This window comes from Indicator indicator, chromosome 23 (genome assembly GCF_027791375.1).
Source record: "Indicator indicator isolate 239-I01 chromosome 23, UM_Iind_1.1, whole genome shotgun sequence".
In the NCBI taxonomy this organism is placed as follows: Eukaryota; Metazoa; Chordata; class Aves; order Piciformes; family Indicatoridae; genus Indicator; species Indicator indicator.
Window position 1 is genome coordinate 12,633,767 of NC_072032.1, and position 12,772 is coordinate 12,646,538.

The window sequence follows — 12,772 nt, forward strand, 5'->3', positions numbered from 1 at the left end:
GCAGGATGATCTTGTGCTTAATTCCTTCTAAATGAGCTTGCAACTGCCTGGGAGATCTTGGATGCATCATTACAGAAAGTGTGTTTCCTTGCTTGCATGGTTCATAGAGAGAAAGTTCCTCATGTGGTGAAATCTCACACAGTTTTGTCTAGCTCTCAGCTTCTCTGAGTGGGTTGACAAGGGAAGGAAGGAGGCTCAGAGATGTGTCCTCAGCTGTCCATGGCACTTGTTCCTTCACTGGAAGGGCTAGACCAATAACAAGAGAGGCTGTTTAGCTACTGGACTGCTTTCTCCCTAGATGTATAGTCCAGGAAGACTTGCTGATGTTTTCTTCCCCTCTGCTGCTAGGTAGCACCCCAATAGATTTAACACTTGCTTATGACAGTCAAAGGGCTGTCAAGTGTTGGAACAGGCTACCCAGGACAGTGGTGGAGTCCTCATCCCTGTAGGGATTTAAAAGCCATGGAAATGTGGTTCTGAGGACATGGTTTAGTGGTGACCTGGTAGAGCTGGGTTAACAGTAGTACTTGATGATCTTAAAGGTGTCTTCTAACCTAAACGATTCAGTGACTCTGATTCTGTACGTGACAGAGACTAAACATTCACTGCAGTGTGAGGGTCAGACTCAGCCCCATGAAATGACACTGAATTGTAGGTATCTGCATGGTCTGTTCGCACTGGCTGCCTCTTTAGGACTCTTTTGGCACCAGTGACACCTTGTGCTTCAGGCTGGGATCAGGAGACTAGGGATGAGGAAGATGTGTGACCTTGGAAATGAAATGAAAATCCCATGGAAAGGGGTCTGCTGCTCCTTCTACTCCCTGCTGAGGATGAGTGTGCCGCACTCAACATGGGGCACTCAGCAGGCCTTGGTTTGCTAGCAGGGGGCTGGTGAGGTCCTTGGCTCTCTCCACAAGCCCACAGATGCAGAGCTCAGTCCATGCTGCTGCTCATACACCCCAAGGCCATGGGCTGTGTTTCTGCAATTGCTTTCCTTGTGCTCTCTCCATTACCTCTGATAATTGAGTTGCCTGTGGGCTGCAGCACCAGGGGATGCTTGGCTGCTCGGTGGGGAAAAGCCTTCTCCTGAGTGTGATCCCTGTGCTGGGGGTGGGGAGCAGGTGAAGAGCTGTGCAGCCGTGACGCCGGCAGACGGCAGCGCTGGCCGGGCCAGCCCCTGGAATCTGCCTTTATCTACCTCGTGCAGGCTGGCAAATTGTTGCTGCAGTCATGGCAGCAAACAGGAGAGATGAGAGCAGCGTTCAGCTGCATTTTGCTCCCTGTCATCTTTCTTTTTCTTTTTTATTGAGCAGCAGTAATTTAACGGCATTGTTTGACTGCGTTCTTTCAGTGCCTGGCATTGTATTGAGTTTCTGTTGAACACTGAAGTACAGCAGCACAGTTTTATGCCTAATGGAAAAAGCAATAATTATTTTATTAACACCAGGGTAGAATTTGTCCATAGTAAACGAGAGATGAGAAAGCAGTGAATGTGTCAGGTAAAATAGTGGTTCTCAGCTCTTTTTGCTTATGTGGAACAAAAGCAGTCACTCTGTACTCCTAGGTGTAAGGCTCACAGGAGCATCTGATGTGCTACCACACAACAGCACTCACCATGAGTGGGATTGGGCCCAACTAAGGACATCTTTCAGTTTCTGGGTTCTGCTCTTGCTTTTTGCCTTTCTAGGGACATACTGAAAGAGCTGTTGATCAAGTGGCCAAGAAGGAAAGCATTCCTGGCCTGTATCCAGGAATGGTGTGGCCACCAGGAGTCAGGAAGTGATTCTGCCCCTCTGCTCCACTCTGCTGAGACCTCAGCTGTGGTGCTGGGGTTACATCTGGAGTCCTCAGCACAGGACAAATGTGGACCTATGGGAGCAGGACCAGAGGAAGCCACAACTGGGCTGGAAGCCCTCTGCTGTGAAGCCAGGCTGAGAAAGTTGGGGTTGTTCAGCCTAGAGACCTTCTGGTGGCCTTTTGGTACTTAAAGGGCTAATCAGACTTTTTTCATCAGGGCCTGTTGTGACAGGACAAAGGGAGATGATTTGAAACTAAAAGAGAGAGATTCAGACTAGAGAGAAGGAAGAAATGTTTTACACTGAGGGTGTTGAGACGCTGGGCCAGGTTGCTCAGAGAGGTGGTAGATGTCCCATCCCTGGATCCATTCCAGGTAAGGTTGTTCAGGGCTCTGAGCAACCTGCTCTAGTTGCAGATGTCCCTGCTGACTGCAGGCTTGTTGGGACTAGATGAGCTTTAAAGGCCCCTTCCAACCCAAACCATTCTATGATTCTGTGAGCATGGTCCAGAGCAATCTAGAAGACTGGTAGGAAATGAACACAGCCCCTTGGGGAAGAACAGAAATTAAAGACAGAACTGGGGGAACACAGCTGAAAGCAGCCAGCAGTGAAATAGTGGCTTGAGGGTAGATGTCCTGCACCATGTTACCACGCAGGGTGCTGTGAAGGTGGTAGTGGAGCTGAGCTCTGGGAACAGCAGCTGAGCAGCCAGGTCTGAGTGGTCAGGTGTGCTGATGGATATTTGTGCTGTGTTGCTGGTGGGTTTGAGGGATAAGGACCTCAGTGCTCTTGTTTTAGCATGACCTGCTGCTTTGCCTTCAGGGAGAAGCCCAAGCCTGGCTGTTTAATAGCTGGGTTATGGTGAAGTGTGGATCCTTTTACCTTGACTGGGGTTTGGATTGCTGCTAACATTGGGCTTAGCTGCGCCAGCTACGTGCTGGAACTATGCCAAGCACAGCAACGTGGCTCATGCCCTGAAGCTTGTACGATCTGAAAGAGTGGAGGCAGGGGGAAGAGGAAGGGTTGAGCACTGCCTAATTAACGTTTGTGTTCTCCTCTTCCTGCCCTGGCTGCAGACCGTACCAAAGCCGATCGCGCTGGAGCCCTGCTTCGGCAACAAAGCGGCCGTCCTCTCCGTGTTCGTCAGGCTGCCTCGAGGGGTGGGAGGTATCCCACCACCAGGACAGTCAGGTGAGACGTGTGCCTCGGGATTAACTCTTTGATTGTCAACTCCTTAGCTGTTAACTCCTTCCCCAGCAGTACGGATCCCCGTACAGTTGCAGACTTGTTCCCGCAGCAGTTGCTGTGCCCACACCTCAGCAGAGGATGTGCTCTGGTTGTTTTAAGCCTGGGCTCTGCCAGCTTCTGACCTGAGGTTTGATTCAATTTCTTGGGTCAGTTGATGGATGAAGAGACAGTTTTGCAGTAGTTAACCAGCAAAGAAACCTGTCTCCCACCCTGCTCCCTCTGTTCCCACCTCCATTTGGAGAGAGACATCAAGTCCTCTCAAAGCATCCATGCCCTCCTAGGAGCTCTGGACAAAGAAGTTTTCTCCATCCGGCTTAAGATTTCCTTGTTCCCAGCCCTTTCTCACTTAAGCCTGCTTGCGGAGCACTGAGACAATCTCCTGAGTGATTTAACTGGGGATTCCTCCAGTGCCCAGGGAGTGTGGCAAAGCAGAGGGTCTTAAAAGAGTATTTGCTGGGTTTGAGGTGGGGTGGTTTGGTTGTGAGCTGCATTGAGCTAAATCCCAGATGGCCAGTGGTGGCTTGTCTGTGGATCAGCCAGGAGGGTGTTAGAGGCAGAGAATCATGGAATCATTTTGGATGATGAAGACCTTTAAGGTCATCAAGTGCAACAATTAATCCAACACTGCCAGGTCTCCACTAAACCATGGCCCTCAGCACCAAATCCACACAACTTTTAAGCCCCTCCAGGGATGGGGACTCCACCACTGCTCTGGGCAGCCTAGTCCAGGCCTTGAGAATCATTTCAGGGGAGAAATTGTTCTTCACGTCCAACCTAAACTTCCACTGGTGCAACTCGAGGCTGTTTCCTCACAAGTCTTGTGCTCTAGACCCTTCACCAGCTTTTGTGCCCTTCTCTGGACACACTTCAGCACCTCAGTGTCCTTCTTGGAGTGAGGGGCTCAAAACTGAACCCAGAATTCAAGTGCTGAGTGCAGATCCCTGCCCTGGTCCTGCTGGCCACGCTATTGTTGATCCAAGCCAGGATTCTTTTGGCCTTCTTGGCCAACAGAGTTGCATCAATGATGGATGCCCGGGAAGTACAGTGACCCCTCCATGCACTGTGCTTTGAGGATTTATTCTAGCACACGTGCTGGTGCAGAGAAGGACACCTCCCTGCAATGTTATGGGTTTCACATCCACTAAACCCCCCACACTTCTTATTTCCACCTTTTCCTGCTGCAGATGCTTTCAGCAAAGCATGCAGTGTTTAAAAGCTGCTTTTAGAATAGCTGCTGAAGTTTAATCTCTTAAGCCCAAATGCTTTTCTAGTTCTTTTTTTTTTTTCTTTTAAGAACTCCAAAAATTATATTGATTTTTTGGCTTGAAGGGTTTTTTTAGCTCAGCAGTGGTGGAAGGATTTGTTTCTGTGGCTGTTGTGTTCTGTGACTGCTGTTGTTTTGTTGCCTCAGGTCTGGCGGTGGCCAGCGCTCTGGTGGACATTTCACAACAGATGCCAATCGCCTACAAAGAGAAATCTGGCGCGGTACGGAACCGGAAACAGCAGCCCCCTGCACAGCCAGGAACCTGTATTTGATGCATGGACATCAGAAACTGTTTTAAACAAAATGGAAAAAGAACACCCAAGAGGAGGAAGAGGAGAAGAGATTTCCCAAGTTGCGTCGCAAGAGACTTAGAAGCACTCAAAAAAAACCCCAACAAAAACCCTCCACAAAAACCAACACCACAACTTCCTCGAACCCCAACTTTTTCTCTCCTCTCCGTGATAGTTGGCTTGATTTGACAGCTGCTCCACTTAAGTTTTACTGACACGTGGCTTCAGATTGCTCCTTTGTTTTCTTCGAGTTCCAAGTCCAGTGGTTTCATTGCAGGCCCAGTAACGTCCGGTCGGCAGCGCTTGGTGGTCAGTGTAAATAGACCGGCAGTCCGAGGGGAAGGAGCCTCAGGTTTATACATTGGAAGTGCTTTGTAGTTCCTGTATTTATCAAACTGTACAAAAAAAAAAAAAGGCAAATGATGCAGTGTTTACAGGTATCAGCTCTCAGCACATAAACACTACTATTAATCTCCCCAGCATCTCTCCATCCTTTGTTTTCATTTCGCGTCAGGTGTTTGTCCCCTGCGCTCTCTAAGTGGAACTCTCTTCCAGATGCAGCGGTTTTGGAGTCGCCATGGTCCAGAACGTCAGCAATGCAAAAGCTGGGATGGTTCAGAGGTTGCTATCTCACATTGCTCAGACCAGGCAATGCCTGGAGAAGCTGGAGGCTGCTTTTGAAGGACTCAGTGTTTACACAGTCTTAACCTGCTTGGAGTACACCACACACAAGTGCCTAGACTTGAACAGATCTAGGGAGTGAGGAGCCTGCTGCACACATCGATGGTTAACATCCTTCTCTTCCTTTTACGTGTCTGTATGCACACATGCAGAGAGCCACCCAGGGCAGTCTGGGTTCTTTATGGTGTGTCACATGCAGTCAGGGGAAAATGACATTTTCCTGACCAACAAATGACTCAACTGGAGGGAAGTACCTGAGGGGAAAGCAGGGTTTCATTATCTCTTGAGAAAACTCCTGCTTTCTCCAGTGTTTTTAATAGAAGCAGTCTGTGTTGCAGGTCAGGTACATGGTATTTCTTCTGATTTTCCCTGCCCTTTTTCCCTCTTCCTTCCCTCCTGCCATTCCTCTACATGCTAGCTGTGCTGTGCTGGAGCTCAGAGCCATCTCTCCTCAGCAGCATAATTTGCTCCATCTCCTTACAGGGTGTAAAAGGCAACACTTCAGGTGCCAGATTATTTGAGGATGACTTTAAAAACCACTTTAAATAAAAAGCAAGCAGAGCAGCTGCACTTAGCCCCAGGTTTGAGTTCCTGATGTTTCCCATTAGGGTTGAGCTCTCCTAGATGTTGAAGGTGGTTTGGTGGTGAAAGAAAGGGACTTGCAAACACCAAAGAGGCAACTTGGCTCCTGGGGCATGTGTCTGACTATCTGACCTACTCTCACTAGTTGGGATTATGTTTGGAAGTTCGAGGCTGGGCTTGACCCATCAGTCTGTGCATGCTGGTGTCCCTAGTGTCTCCCTTGGCTCTGGAATGTGGAACAGTGCCAGGGCTGCAGGAAGCTGTGATGTGGAAGCTGGTAGGAAGATGTTAGGTGAAGGTGCCCAACGAGGCGTGTAAGCGTTGCTTAATCACAGCAAGGATGGCTTCATCCAGGTCACTGAGCTGCTGGCTTCTGCTGGGGCATCTGCTGGTTATGAAATGGAGACCTAGCAAAGCAAGGAGGGGGTGAAGGGAAGGTGCTCTCAAGCCTTCTGGCCAGGTGGCACCATTTGCAGAACAAACCACTGCAGCTTTGTGTGTGTGTGTGCATGTTTTGGTGATCAGCAACTCAGTCTGCTCTGGGGGGGGGTTAACCACACAGTTTGGAGCAGCTCTGTGGAGCACAAAGGTGGCATCACAAAAGAGGCCTGAACTGCTGTGTGTGTCAAGAGAGCAGTGATGGGAGACAGCCTGCTGGTGTAGAGACTGTGGTGGGGTTTAACTGTGATTTAATGTGTCAGCTCACAAATACAGCAGGACTGCAGCAAAAGTATTGGGGGGAAATGCATTTTATAGATAGACAGATAGATTATGTTTGTGGGTCTGTAGAGATAGAGATACATAGAGAGAGATATCTAAGACATCTGTTTCTGAACTAAAATTTAAATGCCCTCTGGGGAAAAGAAATGATGGGAGGGAAAGGAGTGTGCTTTGTCTTTTCAAATGAAGGGATTTAGGCCAAGTTTAACCTGATGCACAGATTACCTCAGACAGCTTCATCTCCTGAAAATCTGTTCTAACTTCCTGTGTGTGTAGAGCTAACCTGCCCTAGAGAAATAACACTGGACTGAAATCCCTCCCCTGTGCTTGCTTTGTGTTCATGGTGTCCCTCCTTATCTTCAGAGATGGCTTCTTGCTTCTCCAGCACTTCTTTGGGAGAGCTGCCAACCCCAGTCGAGAAAGCTCTTGTGCTGAAGTCTCCATATTCAGGACAGCACTTAAGCAGGTGCTTAAAGTTGTTGCTTAGGTTTGCCTGAACAGAAATAGCTTTCAGAACAGCAGGCCTGGAGGGGTGATACATTTTTACATTAACAAAAAGAGAGAAATGTGAGTTTTTAGGGTTTTTACCTCCTCCCTGCCCCCAGAGAGCTGAGTTGTCTCATCTCAGACCTGGAATGTGGCCAGCAGTTTAGCCACAGAGTTACATGTCAGGTAGGATAGAATAAACAAATTAAAGATGTTGGAAAGCTGAGCAAAAAATGACCAAATGTTGAGGTTTAGCAGAACCAGAAGCTAAAGAGGGGGACAAGAGTTGTTTATATGAAGAAAAGGAAAGAGCTCCTGTAGGATGTAGCTCTGCTCTGCATCTTCTCTCCACACTGATGAGGGAAAAAGAGAATTCTCATACATTTTTCTGCTGCAAAGAGTTTCATCCCAACTGGAAAGTAAAATTAGAGGCAAAGGTGGGAATGGATGGGCGGGGAGGAGGAAGAACTGCTGGTGGGTTATCACCAGGTCAGGATCAAAACTGAAGGATTTGTGGGTTTCTTTCTTTGGGAAGGTGATGGGGTGGGGGAAGAACAACCTTATTTCATGGGAGAACCTGTAAATAAATGACAGCACACCAGTTTTGCACTTGTACATAAACTATACAGTAGTGTGCAGAAGGTGGAAAGATTTCCAGTGTATATAAACCAGAAAAAAATATTGAATGTATTTTTTGATGCATTTTCAATGATGTATGAGTTTTGTCTTAATAACTTCTTCATATGATGAGTATTAGCTTAACTTTTTTTCCAGAGCTTTAAAGAAACATCAAATGATCTTGGTGATCTCTTGCAGTATAAAGCAGGGAAGGCATAGCTTGACTTTTATGTATTCAAATGCATTTCACTGAGCTGTGTAAGCCAAGGGGGAATGTGGCTCTTCCATTTCAAAGAGGGGGGAAAAAACCCAACACTTGAGGACAAGTAATAAATGTACTTAAAGCAGTCATTACTTGGAGGATTAGGTCAGCAGTTTAAGCCTCTACCATTAAGATTGTGTCAGTGATTTCCATTCAAAATCACTGTTTGCAAGCTTGTAACTGGCTGAAACTCAGCATTTCAAGGTTTCAACCCTCAGAGCATTTTTATTCTTTGAGAGTAGCCTTTAAAAAAAAAAACGGACTGAAAACTCAGAAATGTTGTAGCCCTTTGGTTCTAGGAAGCAGCAGTGCCACTGGATCTCCAAATAACATCCTTCTTTCTGCTTCACCATTTCTCCATTCTTTTTAGCCCAGGACTTTCTCTGGACTGTTGTAGCTGTGGGTGACAGGAGCCCTTGCCATGGCATGGGTCAGGAGGGTTTGTAGGGCACAACTTCCTTGGGTTTGAAATGCACTGTATTGAAATTGCCAAAATAAAGCTGTGCACAACAGGGTAGTGCCTGTGATTGAATCAGAGACTGCTTTGGGGTGGAAGGGACCTTGAAAGCTCATCCAGTCCAACCCCCCTGCAGTCAGCAGGGACATCAGCAACTAGAGCAGGTTGCTCAGAGTCCCAAGCAACCTGACCTGGAATGGTTCCAGGGATGGGGCATCTCCCACTTCTCTGGGCAACCTGGGCCAGGGTCTCAGCACCCTCAGTAAAAAATTTTTTCCTTCTCTCCAGTCTGGATCTCCCTCTTTTGTTTCCAACCCTCACCCCTTGCCCTGTCACATAAGGTCATAGCACACCACACACCAAGCTGTGCTGACTTGGTGCCACCAAAGCCTGACAGGCCCTGTTGGCACTTTATAAAGTACCTACTTCTCAGAAACATCACTTCCTCTGCAGTCAGCATTTAGCAAAATGCAGTCAGTGGGGTTGCTGCATGGGTTTAAAATGGCAGCTCAGCTTGCTTGGCCCTCATCAAGCTGAAACAAGCTTTTGATGAAACCCCCTCAGTCAAGAGGCTGAAATCCAACTTCAGCCTTTCCCATAGCCCACTGCAACTCCAGTGCCACAAAGATGAGGCTGATTCTCCATCCTTGACTGCTCCTGATGGCAGCAGCTGTGTTTTCTTTTCCATGAGAACCCTGAGTTAGGGGCAGAGCATCAGCTGCATGTCTGACCCTGGCAAACCCTGTGCCCTGCAAACAGTGCCAGGAGCGCCTTTTACACCTCACAGGAAGCTGTGAGGATCTCTGCTTTTCCAGCTTTCATCCTCATTTGGGAATACCACAGGGGAAGGGGGAGGGGGTTGGGTTTTTGCAGCCTCCTGAGCTAAACTGCAAGAGCAGGTTGGGAGAAGGAGCTGTGCATTGAAAGGTGTCCCTGGGACGTGTGGTGGGGGATGCAGGAGCAAAGGGAAGGGAGGGCTGGGGGGGTGTCTGTGTCTCCTTTCTGAATGTGGAGTTGGCAATTTCAGCCAAATTCATGCTTTTTCTGTCAATAGCTGCTTAAATGAGATGAGTTCTCCATGCTAGGAATGCTGTGGTGGTGTGTATGTGCTGGGGTTAATGCTTCTGCAGCAGGGCAGGTTGTGGTCAGTTTCTGCACAGGCAGGTTTTGTTCATCTTCCAGCTCCTGGAGTTCTTTAGGCATTTCCTCTGCATTCATCTTTGACTCCACCAACCTCTACCAGAAGGTAAAAAAGAAAAAAAAAAAAACCCAAACCATGAGAATTTTGGAGGAGTGTGACAAACGTTAGTCCATTATTGGTTGTTTTGGGTTGGTTTGTTTCTTTAAAAAAAAAAAAAAAAAAGAAAAGAAAACCAAGAAAAAGAAAAACAAAAAGAGAATAAACCCAGAGTTTTCTGTTACTCTGAAATTTGTGCACAATAAATGTTCTTGAAGATCCTTGGATTAATTCTAGTCTGGATTCTTCTTTTTTTTTGTTGTTGTTGTTGCTGTTGTTCTTTGTCCTGTAATTGTTTTCCCTCTTCTTACCTGTGTTCAGACCTGAGCTTAGTTTGTTCATATGTATAATTCAGCATTTCCTGCATTCATCTGTAAATAGGAGCCAGTATTGTAAACTATTTCATTGCTGGGAGGGAAAGGGAGGGTGGGGAGGAGGGGGGTTGTGGGTGGCATCCACAGACATTCAGGACTGCAGGGCCTGGGATAATTCTTTTGTATTGTACAATAACAGCTCATTTCAAGCCAGAAGGGAGGACATTCTTGGGAGCTCTGTGCATTTTAAATACAAATGTGAAGTACATGTATATAAACACAAGTAAATAATGCAGACCTTTCCTCTGAAATAAAACGTAGATGATCTGGTTAACCTTTCATTCTCCCACTTGGTTGGTTGGTTGGGGTTGGGTTGGGGTTTTTGTTTGGGTTTTCTGTTTGTTTGATTGTTTGGCTTTGGTTTGGTTTGCCTTTTTTTTTTTTTTTTCCTCCTTCCCTTTCTTAAAATAGAGCAAAGAAATAGCTCAAACTCCTGGCTGGGATTAGGGGGAGTTTCTGCCATGCTGGTGGTTGATCTCAAGGTGTTTGTGAGATCATGTTTGGAGTACTGGGTACAGTTCTGTGGACAGGGAACTGCTGGAAAGAGGCCAGCAGAGGCTGCAAATATGTTAAGGGGCCTGGGAGCATCTCTGTGAGGAGGAAAGGCTGAGAGCCCTGGGGCTGTTGAGCCTGGAGAAGAGCAGCCCCAGAGGGGATCTGAGCAATGCTCAGCAAGACCTGAAGATCAGAGTCAAGGGGATAGGGCCTGACTCTTTTCAGTGGTGCACAGCAACAGGAAAAGGGCAATGGACACAAACTGGAACCCAGGAGGTTCCATCTGAACAGGAGGAAGAAATTCTTTGGTGTGAGGGTGCTGGAGCCCTGGAGCAGGCTGCCCAGAGAGGTTGTGGAGTCTCCTTCTCTGGAGAGATTTCAAACCTGCTTGGATATTGTGATCCTGGGCTACCTGCTCTGGGTGCCCCTGCTTGAGCAGGAGGGATTGGACTGTCAAGGAGTCCTTTCCAACCCCCTGCGCAGGCTGTGTCCACCCTGTGCCAGGTGCTGCATTTGGAAAGAGTAAAAGTGGTTGTGTCCTCCACCAAAGCACAGGGATAGCTGCTGTGTCCATGCTGCCTTGCAGTCTCCCAAGCACATCACCCTCCCACTAAGGTGCCTTTGGAAAGCTCTTGTCCCTCATCTTCTCCACAGCTGCCTCTGAAGGCTGGTGGAAGGGAGGAGCATCCTCAAGTGGTGTCCAAGACTTCATTGTTGAGAGAAAGGGACTTGCCAGGCTGAGGGCTGAAGAGGGTTTTCATCTGCTCCAGCCTCCTGAGTGCTGGGGGCATGAGTCCTTGCTGGTCTTACTTTGATTGGGCCACTGCATTAGCCCCAAAGCTCAGGGCTTCCACACTCAGGGTTTAAATAATCCCAACAGGAACAGAAAATCTCAGCCTCTTCCCTTCCTTGCTCTCAGTGCTCATTCTCCCACTAAACCACTCCTTCCTCTCAGGCAGAAGGCGAGAATCTGACATCCCTGCAGACTGCAGCATCCAAAGAGTTTCCCCAGTGATTTCTGCAGCCTTCTCAAACCTTGCTGCCAGCTGGTGTTCCAGGTGCAGACAAAAGCTAGGAGAGCAGAATCAGAGGTGACCTCTCCTCTCCCACCCCTTGGAAGCCTGCGTGCAGCACTCCCTGCATCCAGCAGCCGCCTCCTGCCGCCGCGCACTCCGTTGTTCTCCATTTATTTTTATGTCACTCTTCAGCTCTGAAATTAAGCACTGCTGAGACGAAGCAGAGTTGAACCTGGCATTTATGAGCCATGAAGGTTTCGGTCACCACCATCTCCTCAGACCATTGTGCTGCCTCTTCCCATGGCATTAAGCTTGGCTGCCGAAGCCCAGTGCGCAGAAATTGCTGCCGAGCTGAGCGGAGCAGCGCTCCGAACGCACAGCGTGGTGTGCCCAGCCTTGAAATGAAGTGGGCAGGGGGTGGTGGTTTTAAAGCTTGTTGGAGCTCATTTTGGACAGCAGGATAAAATGTAGGGATATGGGGCTCTATTTTATCCCTACTCTGATTTTTTTCTTTTTTTTTTTTTTTTTTTTTTTTCTTTTCTTCTCGTGCTGTAGCAAAAAAGGAGGAGTGGAAGAGAAGATGGAGGTTTTCCAAGGCTCTGCATCTGGCCAGGAGGATGCTCTTGGCTGTGTCACCTGTCAACATAGGTGGGTAAGGGACCAGAAGTGTTTGCCATGCAGCCCTTCTTTCCACAAGTCCTAAATATCCAGGCAAAGCGGGGGAATTTTAAGTCCTGTGCCACCTGTGAACACAGTTGGGTAAGGGACCAGAGGTGTTTGCCATGCAGCCCTTCCTTCCACAAGTCCTAAATATCCAGGCACAGGGGGAGAATTTTAAGTCCTTTTCCAAAGCAACCAGATTAAACTCAACCACCTGACAGCCCCAGCTGCAGAAAGCTTGGGCTTTGGGTGGGGACTGCCTGATGTGCCTCTTTTCCCAGGTAAAAGCTGGGGTTTGGGGCAGGTCTTGGCTGTGTTGGTGGTAAAAGCTCCTGGTGGTGTGGTGGAAGCATAAACACTTGAGGTTTTTTCCCCTCATTAATGGGAAAAGCAGAGGAAAGAGAAGTGTCCAAATGACCCAGAGCTCCACAGCTGGCAGAGAAATCATGCTGGAAAAAAACAGTTTGGAGAAGTTTTTGTGTTTCTCCTTAGGGGGGGGGGGTGGTGTTTGGTTTCTGAACTGATCAAGTAGCAGCAGAGCAGGGGAGTGAGCGACAAAATGAAAACCCCAGAGACATTTTCAGAG

The 12,772-nt window shown here is 48.0% G+C and overlaps 1 protein-coding gene across 1 annotated transcript in view; it reads left to right on the plus strand.

Moving 5' to 3' along the window:
• Positions 1 to 4,580, plus strand: part of ATRN (attractin) — a 143,746-nt gene extending 139,166 nt beyond the window's left edge. The window contains exons 28-29 of the mRNA XM_054391488.1: positions 2,873 to 2,987; positions 4,456 to 4,580. Coding sequence (XP_054247463.1) covers positions 2,873 to 2,987; positions 4,456 to 4,580 — 240 coding nt within the window. The remainder of the gene's footprint in view (positions 1 to 2,872; positions 2,988 to 4,455) is intronic.
• Positions 4,581 to 12,772: the final 8,192 nt, after the last annotated feature.